The sequence below is a fragment of the Budorcas taxicolor genome, chromosome 1 (genome assembly GCF_023091745.1).
Source record: "Budorcas taxicolor isolate Tak-1 chromosome 1, Takin1.1, whole genome shotgun sequence".
In the NCBI taxonomy this organism is placed as follows: Eukaryota; Metazoa; Chordata; class Mammalia; order Artiodactyla; family Bovidae; genus Budorcas; species Budorcas taxicolor.
This window is the reverse complement of record NC_068910.1, coordinates 58,864,026-58,879,026: the sequence shown is the minus strand read 5'-3', so window position 1 is coordinate 58,879,026 and position 15,001 is coordinate 58,864,026. Positions and strand designations below refer to the sequence as shown.

The 15,001-nt window shown below is 42.3% G+C and overlaps 1 protein-coding gene across 1 annotated transcript in view; it reads right to left on the bottom strand.

Annotated features, from left to right (window-relative positions):
- NEK10 (NIMA related kinase 10) overlaps nucleotides 1-15,001 on the bottom strand; it is a 252,379-nt gene that overhangs the window by 222,901 nt on the left and 14,477 nt on the right. The window contains exons 3-4 of the mRNA XM_052640083.1: nucleotides 2,605-2,735; nucleotides 868-966 (exon numbers count right to left, since the gene is read on the bottom strand). Coding sequence (XP_052496043.1) covers nucleotides 868-966; nucleotides 2,605-2,735 — 230 coding nt within the window. The remainder of the gene's footprint in view (nucleotides 1-867; nucleotides 967-2,604; nucleotides 2,736-15,001) is intronic.

Genomic DNA, 15,001 nt, shown 5'->3' with positions numbered 1-15,001 from the left:
TAATCTTCCTATTTTCCAGAATAAGAGCAATCTTTCCCATCTCACTGGGACAGAATTCAGAAATCTCAATCAAGTTTCAGAATGATGGGGAAGATTCAAGGTTCTCCCTGGGCTTTTCTGCTAGTGCTTGTGGGGAGAAAGTCTGGGCCTCTCAGGAAGAGTAGAAGGCCGGTCCAACCATGTAGGATGCTGGGAGCCTCCTTCCAGTCTGACAGCAGCGCAGCTCCCACTGCAAGTGGCCCAGGACCGAGAGAAAGGTCACTCCTGACTGCAATCCGGCACCAGGCAAAGGCTCACTGAAAACCCCTGGTATTTTCAGGAGGGAATCTGGAGGGCCGGCCAGCTAGCCCTTCCCTGCACCCCACAGGGCACCAGTCCTAAGACAAAGGAGAGCAAAGGAAAGAACATTTGACTTGGTGCTGAAAAGAAATCTCGTCCCCAGGCTGTAACTGGTTATCTCGCCCCATCCTTTCCCTGAGGTCCAGGCTGCAGCAGCCCAGTTAATCAGTGCTTGGATTGACTGCAAATCCGGACTTTGAGGATGCTGGCCATGGTGTTACCCAGTGTCTCTGCGATAAACGCCTCTTGAATGTCCAAACTCAAGACGAGGAAAACAGCGTGACTTGGGTGTGTTCCCATTCTGCCTTGTCTGTCATAAAATTCAGCTAAATTCAGGCCTAACCAGAGTAGTTTCAATGAGATCATCTGCAATGATGATTCATTCACCTCCTTTGAAATGGTCTTTGCTCTGTTTTATCCTTTGAGCATGTTACGTTCATAAACTGCTTCAAACCGGATGCTAGAAACAAGATACATAATACATGCCATTCTTGGGTAAATGTCTTTTTCTTTCTGGGATAGTCTTACCTGCATATGAGTCTATTTTTCACCAAGGCTGTAAATATCTCCTGAAATAGTTTATGCTGGGAATGTTTGCTGAAATTTCTCTCATTCTTGTAGTTAATACTAAGATGAAACAAACAGAAAATCATTTTGTAATAAAAATTATTTAGACTGCCTCAAAATTACCAGTGCAGAGAAAGATCACCTATATGCATGCAAATGTTGAAGGGTTCTTGAAACCCAGTGAATTGCCAAAGCAAGTATCAGCTGTTGAAATAGGAGATGGAAATTAAATTATAGAGTTAATACTAAAGATTAGAGTCAAGCATATATATTTCATTTTATTACATTATATTATTCCCTATAAACACTTAGTAGTTAAAATTTGTGAGAGGGAAGAAAAGGCCACGTGGAGAGAAAGCGTGCTAGAGCACGTGATCTAGACAGGCGTGCAACAGGCAGACAAGGCCCGCTCCCTTCTCCTCACTACCTGCCACGGCTGTGGCCGCTATAGCTGTTAACACCGCTGGACACCATGCATATCTCCTGGTGGTCAACAGCCCTTCAACTGTGAGAGCTTTCATGGTTGTGGATTGTGTATGTGTGGCGAGGGGCGGGGGGCAGGGGGTGTGTGTGACTACAACAAAGCAGTGAGGTATTGTAGCTTCAGTTTTTTCTCTCCTGATATTACAGCCAAAAGAGAGGTTAAAAATATCCCAAAGCCATACCCTTTAAAAGGATCACATTGCTATGGAATATATAATATGATATTTAGTGTACATTCAAATAGACCAATTTTTAGAACTAGGCTAAATACACTGGAGTTCCATAAATACACCACCTCAGAGGCAGGTTTTGTAGCCTTATTATTGTCATTTGTACTGCTCTACCCTCATGTGATGTCAGAGGTCATGGGACTGACTGTGCCCCCTAATCTAGTTCATAGTAGAGGGGGTCTGTCACAGTTCTTAGTACACAGAATGGGCAGACTGAATATGTAACAATTTTTTTAAGACTTCTGCATTTCTCACTAAACATGTATTTTAAAAATATTAACTCATGTAACATCATGTGATGTTTGTGGACTGTTAAATTCACTGTCAGAAAATAACAGGGAAACAAGACTTAGGCCAAAAAAAAAAAAAAAAGATCATTCTAGAATATTTATATTGGTATTTCATGTCATTCATTATTTACATGGTACTTAGTGTCAAATGACCTTACCACAGGGAGAGGTGGAGAGAACCAGCTCCCTGAACAGGGGTGGCCCATGACAGCATACAGCTGCTAAGAGGTCTCCATGGCAACAGGGGAGCGAACCATGGGCTGGCACTTTCAACGTGAAAGGTGAGCAATATTTCATCTGAAAGCCTGAGCACTTTGACAACCACGTCCTCAGCCATCATGATTGCTCACAGCAAGGGCTTTCATGCCTCCTCACAGCAGGCGAGATATGCACCCACCAAAAGCTAAAGACAAAGCTCACTATCAGCCTCGCCAGGTCAAGCTGATGGAGCGAACGCCAAATGTATGTCAGCCGGGTGTCCCGAAGCTCCCAGGTCACTTCCACCTGCAGCCAGACAGTCTGTTCCTCACACAGCACTTCCGGGAGTGGGCTAACTGCAATTATTAAATTCAAAATCCCCATGGTAAATTTTAAAATGGACTTTCCATTTTAGCCCCTGTGACAGACTTAAATAAGTCTTTGGGCTAATTAGCAACCCAGGCTGCTGAAGGCAAGGAACATACTGGATTTCTTACCTAAAATTTTCCAGTTCAACAGCTTCTGTGGACTCATGCCACCGACCTCGAGCTCTGTGCCCACCTGCCCTGATGGCAGGCTCAGACTTCATCATGCTGTTCTGGGTGCTATCGAAGTTAATAGCTGGAAGCTATAGAAACAGAAGCACAGAGGACTTGAGGAGGACAATTCAGCTCAGGATAAAGACAGTCATACAAAAAACAGAGAGGTGGGTGAAGGAAACGGGTGTGCCCCAAGCCAACAATTAACATGAGATCTGTGTCAGATGTCTGGATTTCCCAGGATTTAGACACCCTCGACTTCTCTCTGCTCATCTACTCTCTCCACCTTATGCTGCTGTTTCTCCATAGCTTGTGACACCACCTGTCATATCCTACAGTTTCTACATGTTTTCAGTCTCCCTTGAGTACACTGTCAGCTCAGCACAGCAGGAGCTTGCCCATGCTTTGTATCCCCAGCAGTTCCCACTGTGCTGGGGATCTAGACCTGGGGAGGCCTGGGTACTGGGGGCTTTTGCAGCTTCTTGGGTGATTCCAGAGTGCAGTCAGAGCAGAGAGTTGGCAGATCCAGCTAGAAACTCTGGTCTAGAGGATTGAGAATGAGTCATCTTCACTCATCCTTCATATTTACCAATCATGCACACTGAATGCCAACTCTTAGAGCTATGAAGGCACAGAGATTCTATCCTTTTAATCAGTCTGAACATCCTGATTCCTCAATCATGTTTATAAAAGTCATGAAAATATATTACAGAATTAACCATAAGGAAAGGAAAAATTTGCTTACATTAACTAAAACAATTTGACTATGCCCCTCTTTATAATTTTAATAGTAATTATTTATATAGTAAATTGTGATATCACTATTCAAGTTGCCTCTCTTACCTGTAATTGGGATAACCCTGAGGACTGCTTCTTGTACCACAATAAAATTGAATAAGGTGCAAATACTCTTTTTCCAAGTACAAATAAGGAATGTTCTACAATTAGGTAAGTTACTACAGATGAGGTAAGAAAAGCATAATATAACAAAATAAACTTTTATTTTCCATAATCATTCTGTTCCATACAATCATCAAATAATGCTACAATATGCTGTGCTTATTACCTTATTTCATCAAAGCATTTGATAGAAGCCTGCATAAAGATGCCATTTCTTCATCTAACGAGAACATGCCAGACTGCCCACAAGGCAGTCAGCTAACAAAACTACATTCTAATAGGGTCATTGTTTAATGGCTAGCAAAATCCCCCAAACCCTTCTTCATCAAATGCCAGCCATAGCTGAATTCTCAAAAGATTAATAATAAATCTTATATCCTGTAAAATCACATGTCTAACTCAGTTCAGTTAGCCAACCAGTCCACAACCACCACAAGACAACAGGCCACAGCCCCTTGAGGTACAATGCTTAGTGGTTAAGAGAATGAACTCCAGACCAGATCCCCTTGCTTGAGAACTACTCTTAGATAGCTGTGTGATCTTGAAAGTTACTGAGTCTCACTGGGCATTGGTTTCCACATCATCGCAATGGAGATAATAATTGCATGCAGCTCAGAGTTATCGTGAAAACTAAGTGACTTAGGATTTATAAAGCATTTGCTATTTGCCAGGCATAGTTCTCAGTTCTTTATACTCTTTTAATCCTCAAAATTGTTCCCATTGCACAGATGCATTTGCTAAATAAATGAGATTTGTCCTTCCAAATTAGATGATGAGATGTGATAACCCAAATGATGCTAGGCATGAGGTCACAACGATGAGCAGATTGTCCTGTGTGACTCAGAACATGGAATGACACAGCAGACAAGAAGTAGGCTTTCCAGGTCCAAGGGCTCTCAAAACCGCTTGCCATCAGCCCAACCTCCAGAACACTGCTGCAAGAGCCAGCACAGAGAGAACAGCCCAGTGCACTTCAGAGAGAGGGCAGGTGGGGAGCAGAGGCAGCTTGTAGCCCTTCCCTTTGGCAGGAGAGCAGGTGCCGGGAACCCACCCATGGACACACAGTGGATGACATGGACTTGCATCCATAGCTTGCAAAGACCAGGAGCTTAAGAGAATCTTGAAGCAACCAGCCTTATTCAAATAAAAGTATAAGTCTGAAACCCAGTTCAAGCTTAGAGCCTTTTCTCTTGGGTTCCCAATTCCTTAGGCTCTCTGCGAATCTTCTATCTACCACATAAATCGGTCTACAACCTGGAACAGCCACAGCCAGGGTATCCAGAGTGGCAGGGCCAGGTAAACAGCCCCTTACAGACTTCTGTCACGTTAAGCCATTGGTTCTGTTACAATGCACTACATCTGACAGGTTATTCTGGGCAACCCAGAATCTGAATTTCCAGCATCATAAATTTAGCATAACACAAATTCATAGAGATAATTTCAATGTGTGTCCCTTCCTGCGATGAAGGACTTTGGCTCTCAGATTTTAAAACTTCCTCAAAAGGCATAAGATTCAGCCACTAATCATCATTGTCACCATCATCATCATCACAACTGTCACCACCACCACCATCCCCACCACCTTCATCATCATGATCACCACCATCATGAGCATCCTTTCTATCATCCCACCACCATCACCACCACAATCACCATCGTCATCATCGTTATCCTCAATATGATCATCATTACCATCACCACAGATAACACTGATGTGGTAATTACCACATGCCAGGCACTATTCTAAGTGTTTTGCAGGTTTAAATCCATTCAATCCTTATAATGACCCTATGAGGTAAATACCATTTTATGATGAGAAGACTGGGTCACGGAGAGCTGACCGACTTAGGGCCCAGAGCTCACAGGGGCAGAACTGAGATTCAGATCCAGGCAATCTCCCTCCCTCTCCAACACTCAGTCCTCCAGCATCTACCGGTGTACTGTCAATGATGAGAAGCACTGTTTTGAGTCAGCCCATTTGCTTTTCAGAGTCCTACCCTTGCCCAAGATTTCCTTCATGCTGAGAGGGAAATCTGTCCCCCTGTGTTCTTTCCCTGGCTTTCAGCCCAGCATCATCTCCTTTTACAATATTTGATTTGATATGACAATAAGTCCACATTAAATAGGGCTTCCCAGGTGGCACAGTCCCCTGGAGAAGGAAATGACAGCCCACCCCAATATTCTTGCCTGGGAAATCCCATGGACAGAGGAACTTGGTAGGCTACAGTCCATGAGGTCACAAGAGTCAGACACGCCTGAGCGACGAAACCTACCTACCTAGGCGGCACAGTGATAAAGAATCTGCCTGCTAATGCAGGAGACACAAGAGATGCGGGTTTGATCCCTGGGTTGGGAAGATCCTCTAGAGTGGGAAATGGTAACCCACTCCAGTATTCTTGCCTGGAAATTTCCATGGACAGAGGAGTCTGGGGTTGCAAAGAGTCAGACACGACTGAGTGAGCACACTCACAACACCACATAAAATAAACAAACCAAAAATATAGGGTGAACAAAAACAACTCCCCAAGTTGTAGGTGCATTAAACAGGTCACTCATCCCAGAAAGCAGAGCAGTAGGCGACCACTCCCACCAGGGCACATGCCGCAGCTGCATTGCTGACCACCGTTCAGGCTCAGCACACACAGCCTCCTGGAGAGCACCTGCCCCAGCCTCCCTGGTGGAGCCAGTCACTGCCTCCCTTCGGGCATTACTGGCCAGCCTCTCTTACAGCACTCATCACAACCTCATATGATGTCTAGATAGAACATTAACCTTTGCCCCTGAGTTTGACCACCCTGAGGACAGCATCATCTCCATCTGTCTTTGTGTTCTAAGCACCTCTTGCAGGTCATGACACACAGTAGATATTTTCATGGGAAGTTGTGGAGTGAACACTCACTTCATCCAGTCTCTTTGCTCAACGAATTCATCTCCAGACAAGTCCATTCACTTAGCACTTGTGCTGCAGATACATCACTTGCAGACACAGCAGGTGCACATTGAGCAGGACGGTCCTGGCCTCGCCCTCCTCAAAAAGCTTGTGGTCCAGTGGGAGGCAGGGGCACTAAAACGTGCAGCGAAATGAGTGAACAAAGGTGTGTTGTGGTAGAAAGTAAAGGAGAGATAGGGTGGGTCATGGAACAAGATTCCAGGCAGGTTATCACACAGGCTGGAGGCCAGAGGAAAACCACAATGATCCAGAATGTGGCACGAGCCTGTGCAGATTGCCCAGCATGAGCAGAAGAAAAGAGACCCAAGAGCAAAGCAAAGAACTTTTCTAAGAATTTGATCATGTCATTTCCGCTTGGGAATTTCAACCTTCTCTGTCGTGATAGACACAAAATGTGTAGATGGGCCTTCAGACACTGCACAGCTTCTTACAGCTTTATTTATTTCTACTGCCAATAGAAACGTCTAGTCACCATTTTGCTTAAGTGAGTGTTATTTTCTTCCCCTTGGAGAGCTGATTATTTCACTCACTTCACCCAGACTGCCTTTCCTATCGATGCTGCCACAGAACGGCCAGCCCGTTTCCCAGGAGCCATCCCCTCCCCTCTGATGCTCTTCCTCCCCGGGAGCCCCTCAGCCACCACATGCACCACTCTTCCAGGATAAGCGTCTCGACCAGTCAGGGCCACGACTGCTTTCCTAGGCCTGTTGTCTCAGAGCACAGCAACAGCACCTTAGACTTTCTCTTTCCACAGCATCTACCAAGACTTCTTTTATTTCAAAGCAATTGGAAACATGGGTTTGACCCCTGGGTTGCGAAGATCCCCTGGAGTAGGAAATGGCAACCCACTCGGCTCTCCTTGCCTGGGAAATTCCAAGGACAGAGGAGCCTGGTGGACTATAGTCCATGGGGTGGCAAAGAGTCAGACACGACTTAGTGACTAAAACAACAACAACAAATGGGCCTAAAAGGATTCATTTTTCTTTCTTTGTTTCATCCCCACCTCCCCTAATTTGAAGCCAATTTCTCAGCTCCGTATAGCTTTAAATGTAAAAATAAAATAAAAAAATACTGAATTCCAGCTCAAGTCAAATTACTTTGAGATTTATGCATATCTCTGGTGAGACTTCCAGCCAACTTTGTGATTTTACTGTGCTTCAACAAACATGGGGCGATTCTCTTTTTGAAGTATTTGGTTTTACTGGATTATGATTATTCTTACGCTGCTTGCTCACAGCCAAGGGGCCTCTCCGCCTCAGTGTGTCTCTGTGTGTCTCTGTCTCCACTTGTGTCAGGACAGAACTGTCCTCAGAAGAGTAAGACGATGAAACAAGAAACACAGAGACACACAGAGCAAACAGAACGAAAGCGGCAAGTGGAACACGGGAACAGACGCAACGGTGAGTGAGGGCTTGGCTTCTTAGAGATCTGAATGAAGGCCATCCAGTTCCTGCAGTTCTCTGCCCAAACCACAAAGTACACTTTCCTCTGCAACCACTTAATTGGCCATCGTGACTCATTTGCAAAGGCAGGCCAGGACTTGTTAGAAAAGAAATTCAGGTGAGTGGGCATTAATCCCCAAACTTCCTCTCTCAAACTGACTGCTAAAAATCTCAGCACCTAATGTGTGGCCAACTTGTGTATTTTCACAGGCACTTGTCTGGACTCTGACCACACCTTGCCCCCAAACCTTGTTTAACTTTTATGGTAATCTGAGTACTTTACATATCTTCATAAGCCACTTTACAGTCTTTCTGGAGCAATCAAGATATAAACAAATTCTTGATTTACACTCTCCAATATCTTTCTGCTGTTATAAATGGCTCCTCACTATTTTACAGAAAGGAGAATAGGGTGTTCAGGTATACTATTTCAAAATTAGAAATGCATGAAATTTTTATAAACAGAATTAAGAATGAATTTTGTGACTCTCAAGACATTTATATAAATGAGCAGTTATTTTCATTTTTTCTTAGAACTATCTACTTTTGGAATAATTACAGCATTACAGACATGCATTTTTGAATGTGTGAAATATTTTACAAAAAGATATGCCATGTGAACTTGTCAGACAACAGATTGCAAATTCTAAAATTGGTTAAAGGGGGAAAACTCTTAAGTTCACTTTAATTACGCTGCCAGGCGTTAACAAGGAAGTGAGAAGGGGCACAGAGATCCACAGAGCATGCTCTTCAAAGCTGGATAAGCAGAGCCCAAACTCAACACTGGTGTTTCTTTGACACTGTCCAGGCAGTTATACATACCCATGAGGTCATTTAATTTTTAAGTTTCTGTTCAATTCGGCAAAACCTGATCAAGAATTTACCAAATAGAGGATATGGTAAACTGGAAGCAAAAATCAAAGTTGGAAACATAATCTCTCAGTGTTTCCAAAGCACAGAAGAAAATAATGCTACAGTGTTGAAAGAAGCTAGTCTGGAAAGAGAAGGATCTTTCTGAAATGGAAGATAAAGGAGAGCTTTCTATCGGAGGTGTTATCATTAGCTCTTGGTCTTATAAATAGGTAAGATTTTACAGAAAAGAAATTTAGGAGAATAACAAATGTGAGGAAAAGCAAGAAGTGGAAATATTTGGCATTCTTGTTACATCTTAGGATGTATGGTGAGAAAGAACGAAAACCACAACCAACTGTGTGCTCAGTCACCGTGTTTCTCTTACTAAGACAGAGTGGGCTTGACATGCTGCACCGACTCACAATGATCAGTGAGCAGTGGGCCAGGAAGACTTTCTCAGCCACGTAGACATAGAAAAAGAGTCAGTGATGCTAAAACAGACTGGTGAGGATAAAAGTGTTCCTGGGGTGGGGGTGGGGTTATAGGCTTAAAAGCAGAAAAGGAAAAGGAGGGGAAAAAAACATATTTTAAAGCCATATTTCTTCAAATCAATGCTCATCCAGCCTTTCAAAAAAAAAATTAACTTTCCATATCATCTAAAGATATCTCAGAGGTACACAATGCAAAGACTAAGTATTTGGTTAGACCTGTATCTACCATTAGCTGGCTATATGACCTCGAGAAAGCCATTAAACTTCTCTGTGCCTCAACTGGAGGAGAAGCGATGGGGTTGATCTGTGGCCCTGAGAGGAGACACAGAAGAGAAGGATAATATCACAGGTTCAGAGATCCTTCCTGAGGAGTGAGGGGTTTGAACCACATATTGGGCACCCTGGCTCAGGGACCAACACTAGAAAGATGAGTTCCCTTAGCTGATTTGAAAACCAGCAGGACTTACAACAGGGTTGTGAGAAACCAAGGCTCTGCCCATGAAGAGCATTCATGTGTTGCTTACTGGTGGGAACAAGGAAAAGGAAGCAAACTGACACTGCCTGGGGCTCTGACTGCTTTCCTATGACCACACCAGCCACAGCCCAGCCCACACTGGGTACCTGCTCTGGCTGATCTAGACCCAGAACAGTCCCCCACTAGACTGAGGGCTGCTATACTTGAGTGGGGTACACACTGGAGTGGGACAGAGCCAGCTTGGACCTATCACAGCATCCAGACTCTGAGAGTGGCCTTCCTGGATCGAACTCAGATCCAACCCTTAGGGCTTCTCTTCTAGCAACTTGGGCCCCACACTGCCCCTGATAGAGCCACTAAGCACAGGAGAAGCCCAGGTCACACCTGGCTTTGACTCTGAGCCCTGTGTCTCTGGTCCCACCTCCCACCATAGTGAGAGCTGCCAACACCTGGGGGAAGACACGACATCATGCTCATGTCAGATCCAGCCTTCCCACCAAAGCCACTGGACACATGCAGACTGCACATGTACTCTCCCACACAAGAACATATCTTCAAGCCTGAATAGGTAAATGACTCACAGAAATTCATAGAGACAGAGAAAGTAAAACAAAGTAAGAAGACACAGGAATTTGTTCCAAATGAAAGAACAAGAAAAACAATCAGAAAAAAAAAAAAACTAATGAAAGAGGTAAATAACTAACCAAGTAAATTCCAAAGTTAAGACAAAATATGGTCCACTGGAGAAGAGAATGGCAAACCACTCCAGTATTCTTGCCTCAAGAACCCCATGAACAGTATAAAAAGGTGAAAAGATATGACACTGGAAGATAAGTCTCCCAAGTTGGTAGGCGTCCAATATGCTACTAGGGAAGAGCAGAGAAATAGCTCCAAAGCATGAAGAGGCTGCACCAAAGTGGAAATGATACCCAGTTATGGATGCATCTAATGGATGCATCTTGGGTGCAACCTCAAAAATGACAGAATGATCTAGTTTCATTTCCAAAGCAAACCATTCAATATCACAGTAATCCAAGTCTATGCCTCAAGTACTAATGCTGAAGAAGCTGAAGTTGACTGATCCTATGAAGGACAATAAGACCTTCTAGAACTAACATAAAAAAAAAATGTTCTTCTCATCACAGGGGATTGGAATGCAAAAGTACGAAGTCAAGAGATAACAGGCAAATTTGGCCTTGGAATACAAAATGAAGCAGAGCAAAGGCTAACAGTTTTCTCAAGAGAACACACTGGTCATGGCAAACACCCTCTTCCAACAACACAAGAGATGACTCTACACATGGACATTACCAGATGGTCAATACCAAAATCAGACTGATTATATTCTTTGCAACCAAGGATGGAGATACTCTATACAGTGAGCAAAAAAAACAAAACCTGGCACTGACTGGGGCTCTGATCAGGAGCTCCTTATTTCAAAATTCAGGCTCATATTGAAGAAAGTAGGGGAAAACATTAGACCATTCAAGTATTATCTAAATCAAATTCCTTATGATTACACAGTGGAGGTGGTGAACACATTGAAGGGATTAGATCTGACAGAGAGAGTGCCTGAGGAACTATGGATGGAAATTTGTAACATTGTACATGAGGCATTGATCAAAACCATCCCCAAAAAAAAGAAATGCAAGACGGCAAAATGGTTGTCTGAGAAGGCCTTACAAATAGCTAAGAAAAGAAGTGAAAGGCAGAGGAGAAAGGGAAAAAAACAAATACACCAAACCAACCAAATAAACTTCTATTTCTGCTTCACTGACTACACTAGAGCCTTTGACTGTGGATCACAACAAACTGTGGAAAATGCCTAAAGAGATGGGAATACTAGATCATCTTTCCTATCTCCTGAGTAACCCATATGCAGGTCAAGAAGCAGCAGTTAGAACCAGACATTGAACAACCGACTGGTTCCAAATTGGAAAAGGAGTAAGTCAAGGCTGTCATTCTGATTATTTAAATTACATGCTAAGTAAATCATGTGAAATGCCAGGCTGGATGAATCACAAGCTGGAATCAAGATTGCAGGGAGAAATATCAACAACCTCAAGTATGCAGATGATATCAATTTAATGGCAGAAAGTGAAGAGGAACTGAAGAGCCTCTTGATGGTGGTGAAAGAGGAGAGTGAAAAAGCTGGCTTAAAACTCAACATTCAAAAAACTAATATCATGGCATCCAGTCCCATCACTTCATGGCAAATGGATGGGGCAAAAGTGGAAACAGTGGAAGATTTTTGGGGTCTCCAAAATCACTGCAGACAGTGACTGCAGCCATGAACTTGAAAGATGATTGCTCCTAGAAAGAGACGCTATGAAAAACCTAGACAGCATATTAGAAAGCAGAGACAACAACTTGCTGGTGAAGGTCCATATAGTTAAAGCTATGGTTTTTCCAGTAGTTATATACAGATGTGAGAATTGGACCATAAAGATGGTTGAGCACTGAAGAATTGATGCTTTCAAATTGTGGTGCTAGAGAAGACTCTTGAGAGTCATGTGGACTGCCAGAAGATCAAACCTGTCAATCCTAAAGGAAATAAATCCTGAATATTCATTGGAAGGACTGATGCTGAAGATGAAGCTCCAGTACTTTGGCCACCTGATGCGAATAGCTGACTCACTGGAAAAGACACTGATGCTGGGAAACATTAAGGGCAGGAGAAGAAGAGGAGACAGAGGATGAGATGGTTGGACGGCATCACCAACTCAATGGACATGAGTTTGAGCAAATTCCAGGCGAGAGTGAAGGTCAGGAAAGCCTGGCATGCTGCATGCCATGAGGTTGCAAAGAGTTGGACATGACTTAGTGACTGAACAAGAGTTCAATGCGTTATTAATGAGAATGCTAACTGAATTGGGGGAAAGACTAGATGGGCACAGTGAGTATCTTAACGAAGAACTAGAACACAGAAAACGGAGCCAGTCAGAGGTAAAGAATACAATACCTGAAGTGAAAAATGCAAGTATAAATAACAGACTAAGCAACACAAGAACATGTAAATGCTCCGGGAGATAGAGTAATGGAAATCACCCTGTCAGGACAGGAAAAAAAAAAAACAAATTTTAAAGTGATAATTGGATAAAGGACCTCTAGGACAACATCAAGCATAGCAACATCCACATTATAGAGCTCCTAGATGCAGGAGAGTGAGAGAAAGAGGTAAAAGTGTATTTTATAAAATTATGGCTGAAAACTTCCCAGACCTTTAGAAGGGACAGGTGTTCAGGTTTGGGAAGCACAAAGGGTCCCAAACAAGAAGAATCCAAAGAGACTTCCACCAAGACCTACCATAATTAAGAGTGGCAAAAAAAAAATTTAAGAGAATGAGAAAATTCAAAAGGCAGCAAGAGAATATGGGAACCCCCATAAAGGCTATCAGCTAATTTTTCTGTAGAAATTTTATAGGCCAGGAGGGAGTGGTAGGTATATTTAAACAGCAGAAAAAGTAAGCATTTAAAACCTAGGATACTCTACCCAGCAAGGTTATCATTCACAACTGAAGAAAAGATAAAGAGCTTCTCAGACAAGTAAAAACTATCAGAGTTCATCAGCACTAAAAAGACCATATAAGAAATATTAAAGGGTCTTCTTTAAGTGGAAAGAATAATTTAGAGGAAAGGAAAAAAAATGCCACTAGTAAAGGCAGATATATAGTACAAGCTGTGGATCAACCACTTAATTAAGCAAGTATGAAGATTTGAAAAAAAAAGTACAATTAATTATAACTACTGTTATAACTGTTAAGGGATAAAAATAAAGAGAACATTAAAAAAGACATAACATAGAGGAGGAGAGAAAAAAACCCACAGATTTTTTTTTTCCTTTAGAATATGTTTGAACATAAATAACTATACTTTGAAACAAGTAGGTATAGTTATTCAGTTCAGTCACTATGTGGTGTCCAACTCTTTGAGACCCCCTGGACTACAGCAAACCAGGCTTCCTGGTTCATCACCAACTCCTGGAGCTTACTCAAACTCATTTGCATAGAGTCAGTGATGTCATCCAACCATCTCATCCTCTGTTGTCCCCTTCTCTTCCTGCCTTCAATCTTTCCCAGCATCAGGGTATTTTCCAGTGATTCAGTTCTTCGATTCAGATGGCCAAAGTATTGGAGTTTCAGCTTCAGCATCAGTCCTTCCAATGAATATTCAGGACTGATTTCCTTTAGGATGGACTGATTGGATCTCCTTGCAGTCCAAGGGACTCTCAAGAGTCTTCTCCAACACCACAGTTCAAAAGCATCAATTAGATCAAAAGCATCAAATATATCAAAAGGTATAGTTATAAGTCAGCATATATATAAACCCCATGGTAACCACAGATAAAAAACCTACAATAAGTGCACAAAAACAGGAAAGTTACACAAATATAATACTAAAGAAAATTGTAAAACCACAGGGAAAGAGACAAAAAGAAAACACAGAACTACCAAACTACCAAAAGTACACACCTATCAATAATCACTTTAAGAGTCAGTCAAAAGTGTCCCAACCAAAAGACATGGTGGGTGACAGGATAAAAATAAACAAGACTCATTTATATGCTGCTTACAAGAGATGCATTTCAGAGCTACAGAAACCAATAGACTGAAAGTGAAGGAATGGAAAAATATTTCATGCAGATGAAAATGACAAGAAAGCTGGGGTAGCAACATTCATATTATACAAAGTAGAATTCAAAACAAACTATAACAAAAGACAAAAAAGAGCATTATCCAATGACAAATATAAGAAATGGATAAAAACTCATTAACATATATTCACCTATTATAGATGCATACAAATACATAAAATATACTAACAGACATAAAAGGAGAAGTTAAAAATAATACAGTAACAGTAGGGAACTTTATCACCCCACTTACAACAATGGACAGTTCAACCAGACAGAAAATCAGTAAGGAAACAGTGGTCTTAATGACATTTTAGATCAGCTGGACTTAATAGATATATATAGGACACTTCTCCTTGCTATTCTTTGGAACTCTGCATTCAGATGCTTATATCTTTCCTGTTCTCCTTTGCCTTTTGCTTATCTTCTTTTCTCAGCCGTTTGTAAGGCCTCCTCAGACAACCGTTTTGCCTTTTGGCATTTCTTTTTCTTGGGGATTGTCTTGATCACTGCTTCCTGTACAACGTCACAAACCTCCGTCCATAGTTCTTCAGGCACTCTATCAGATCTAATCCCATGAATCTATTTCTCACTTCCACTGTATAATTGTAAG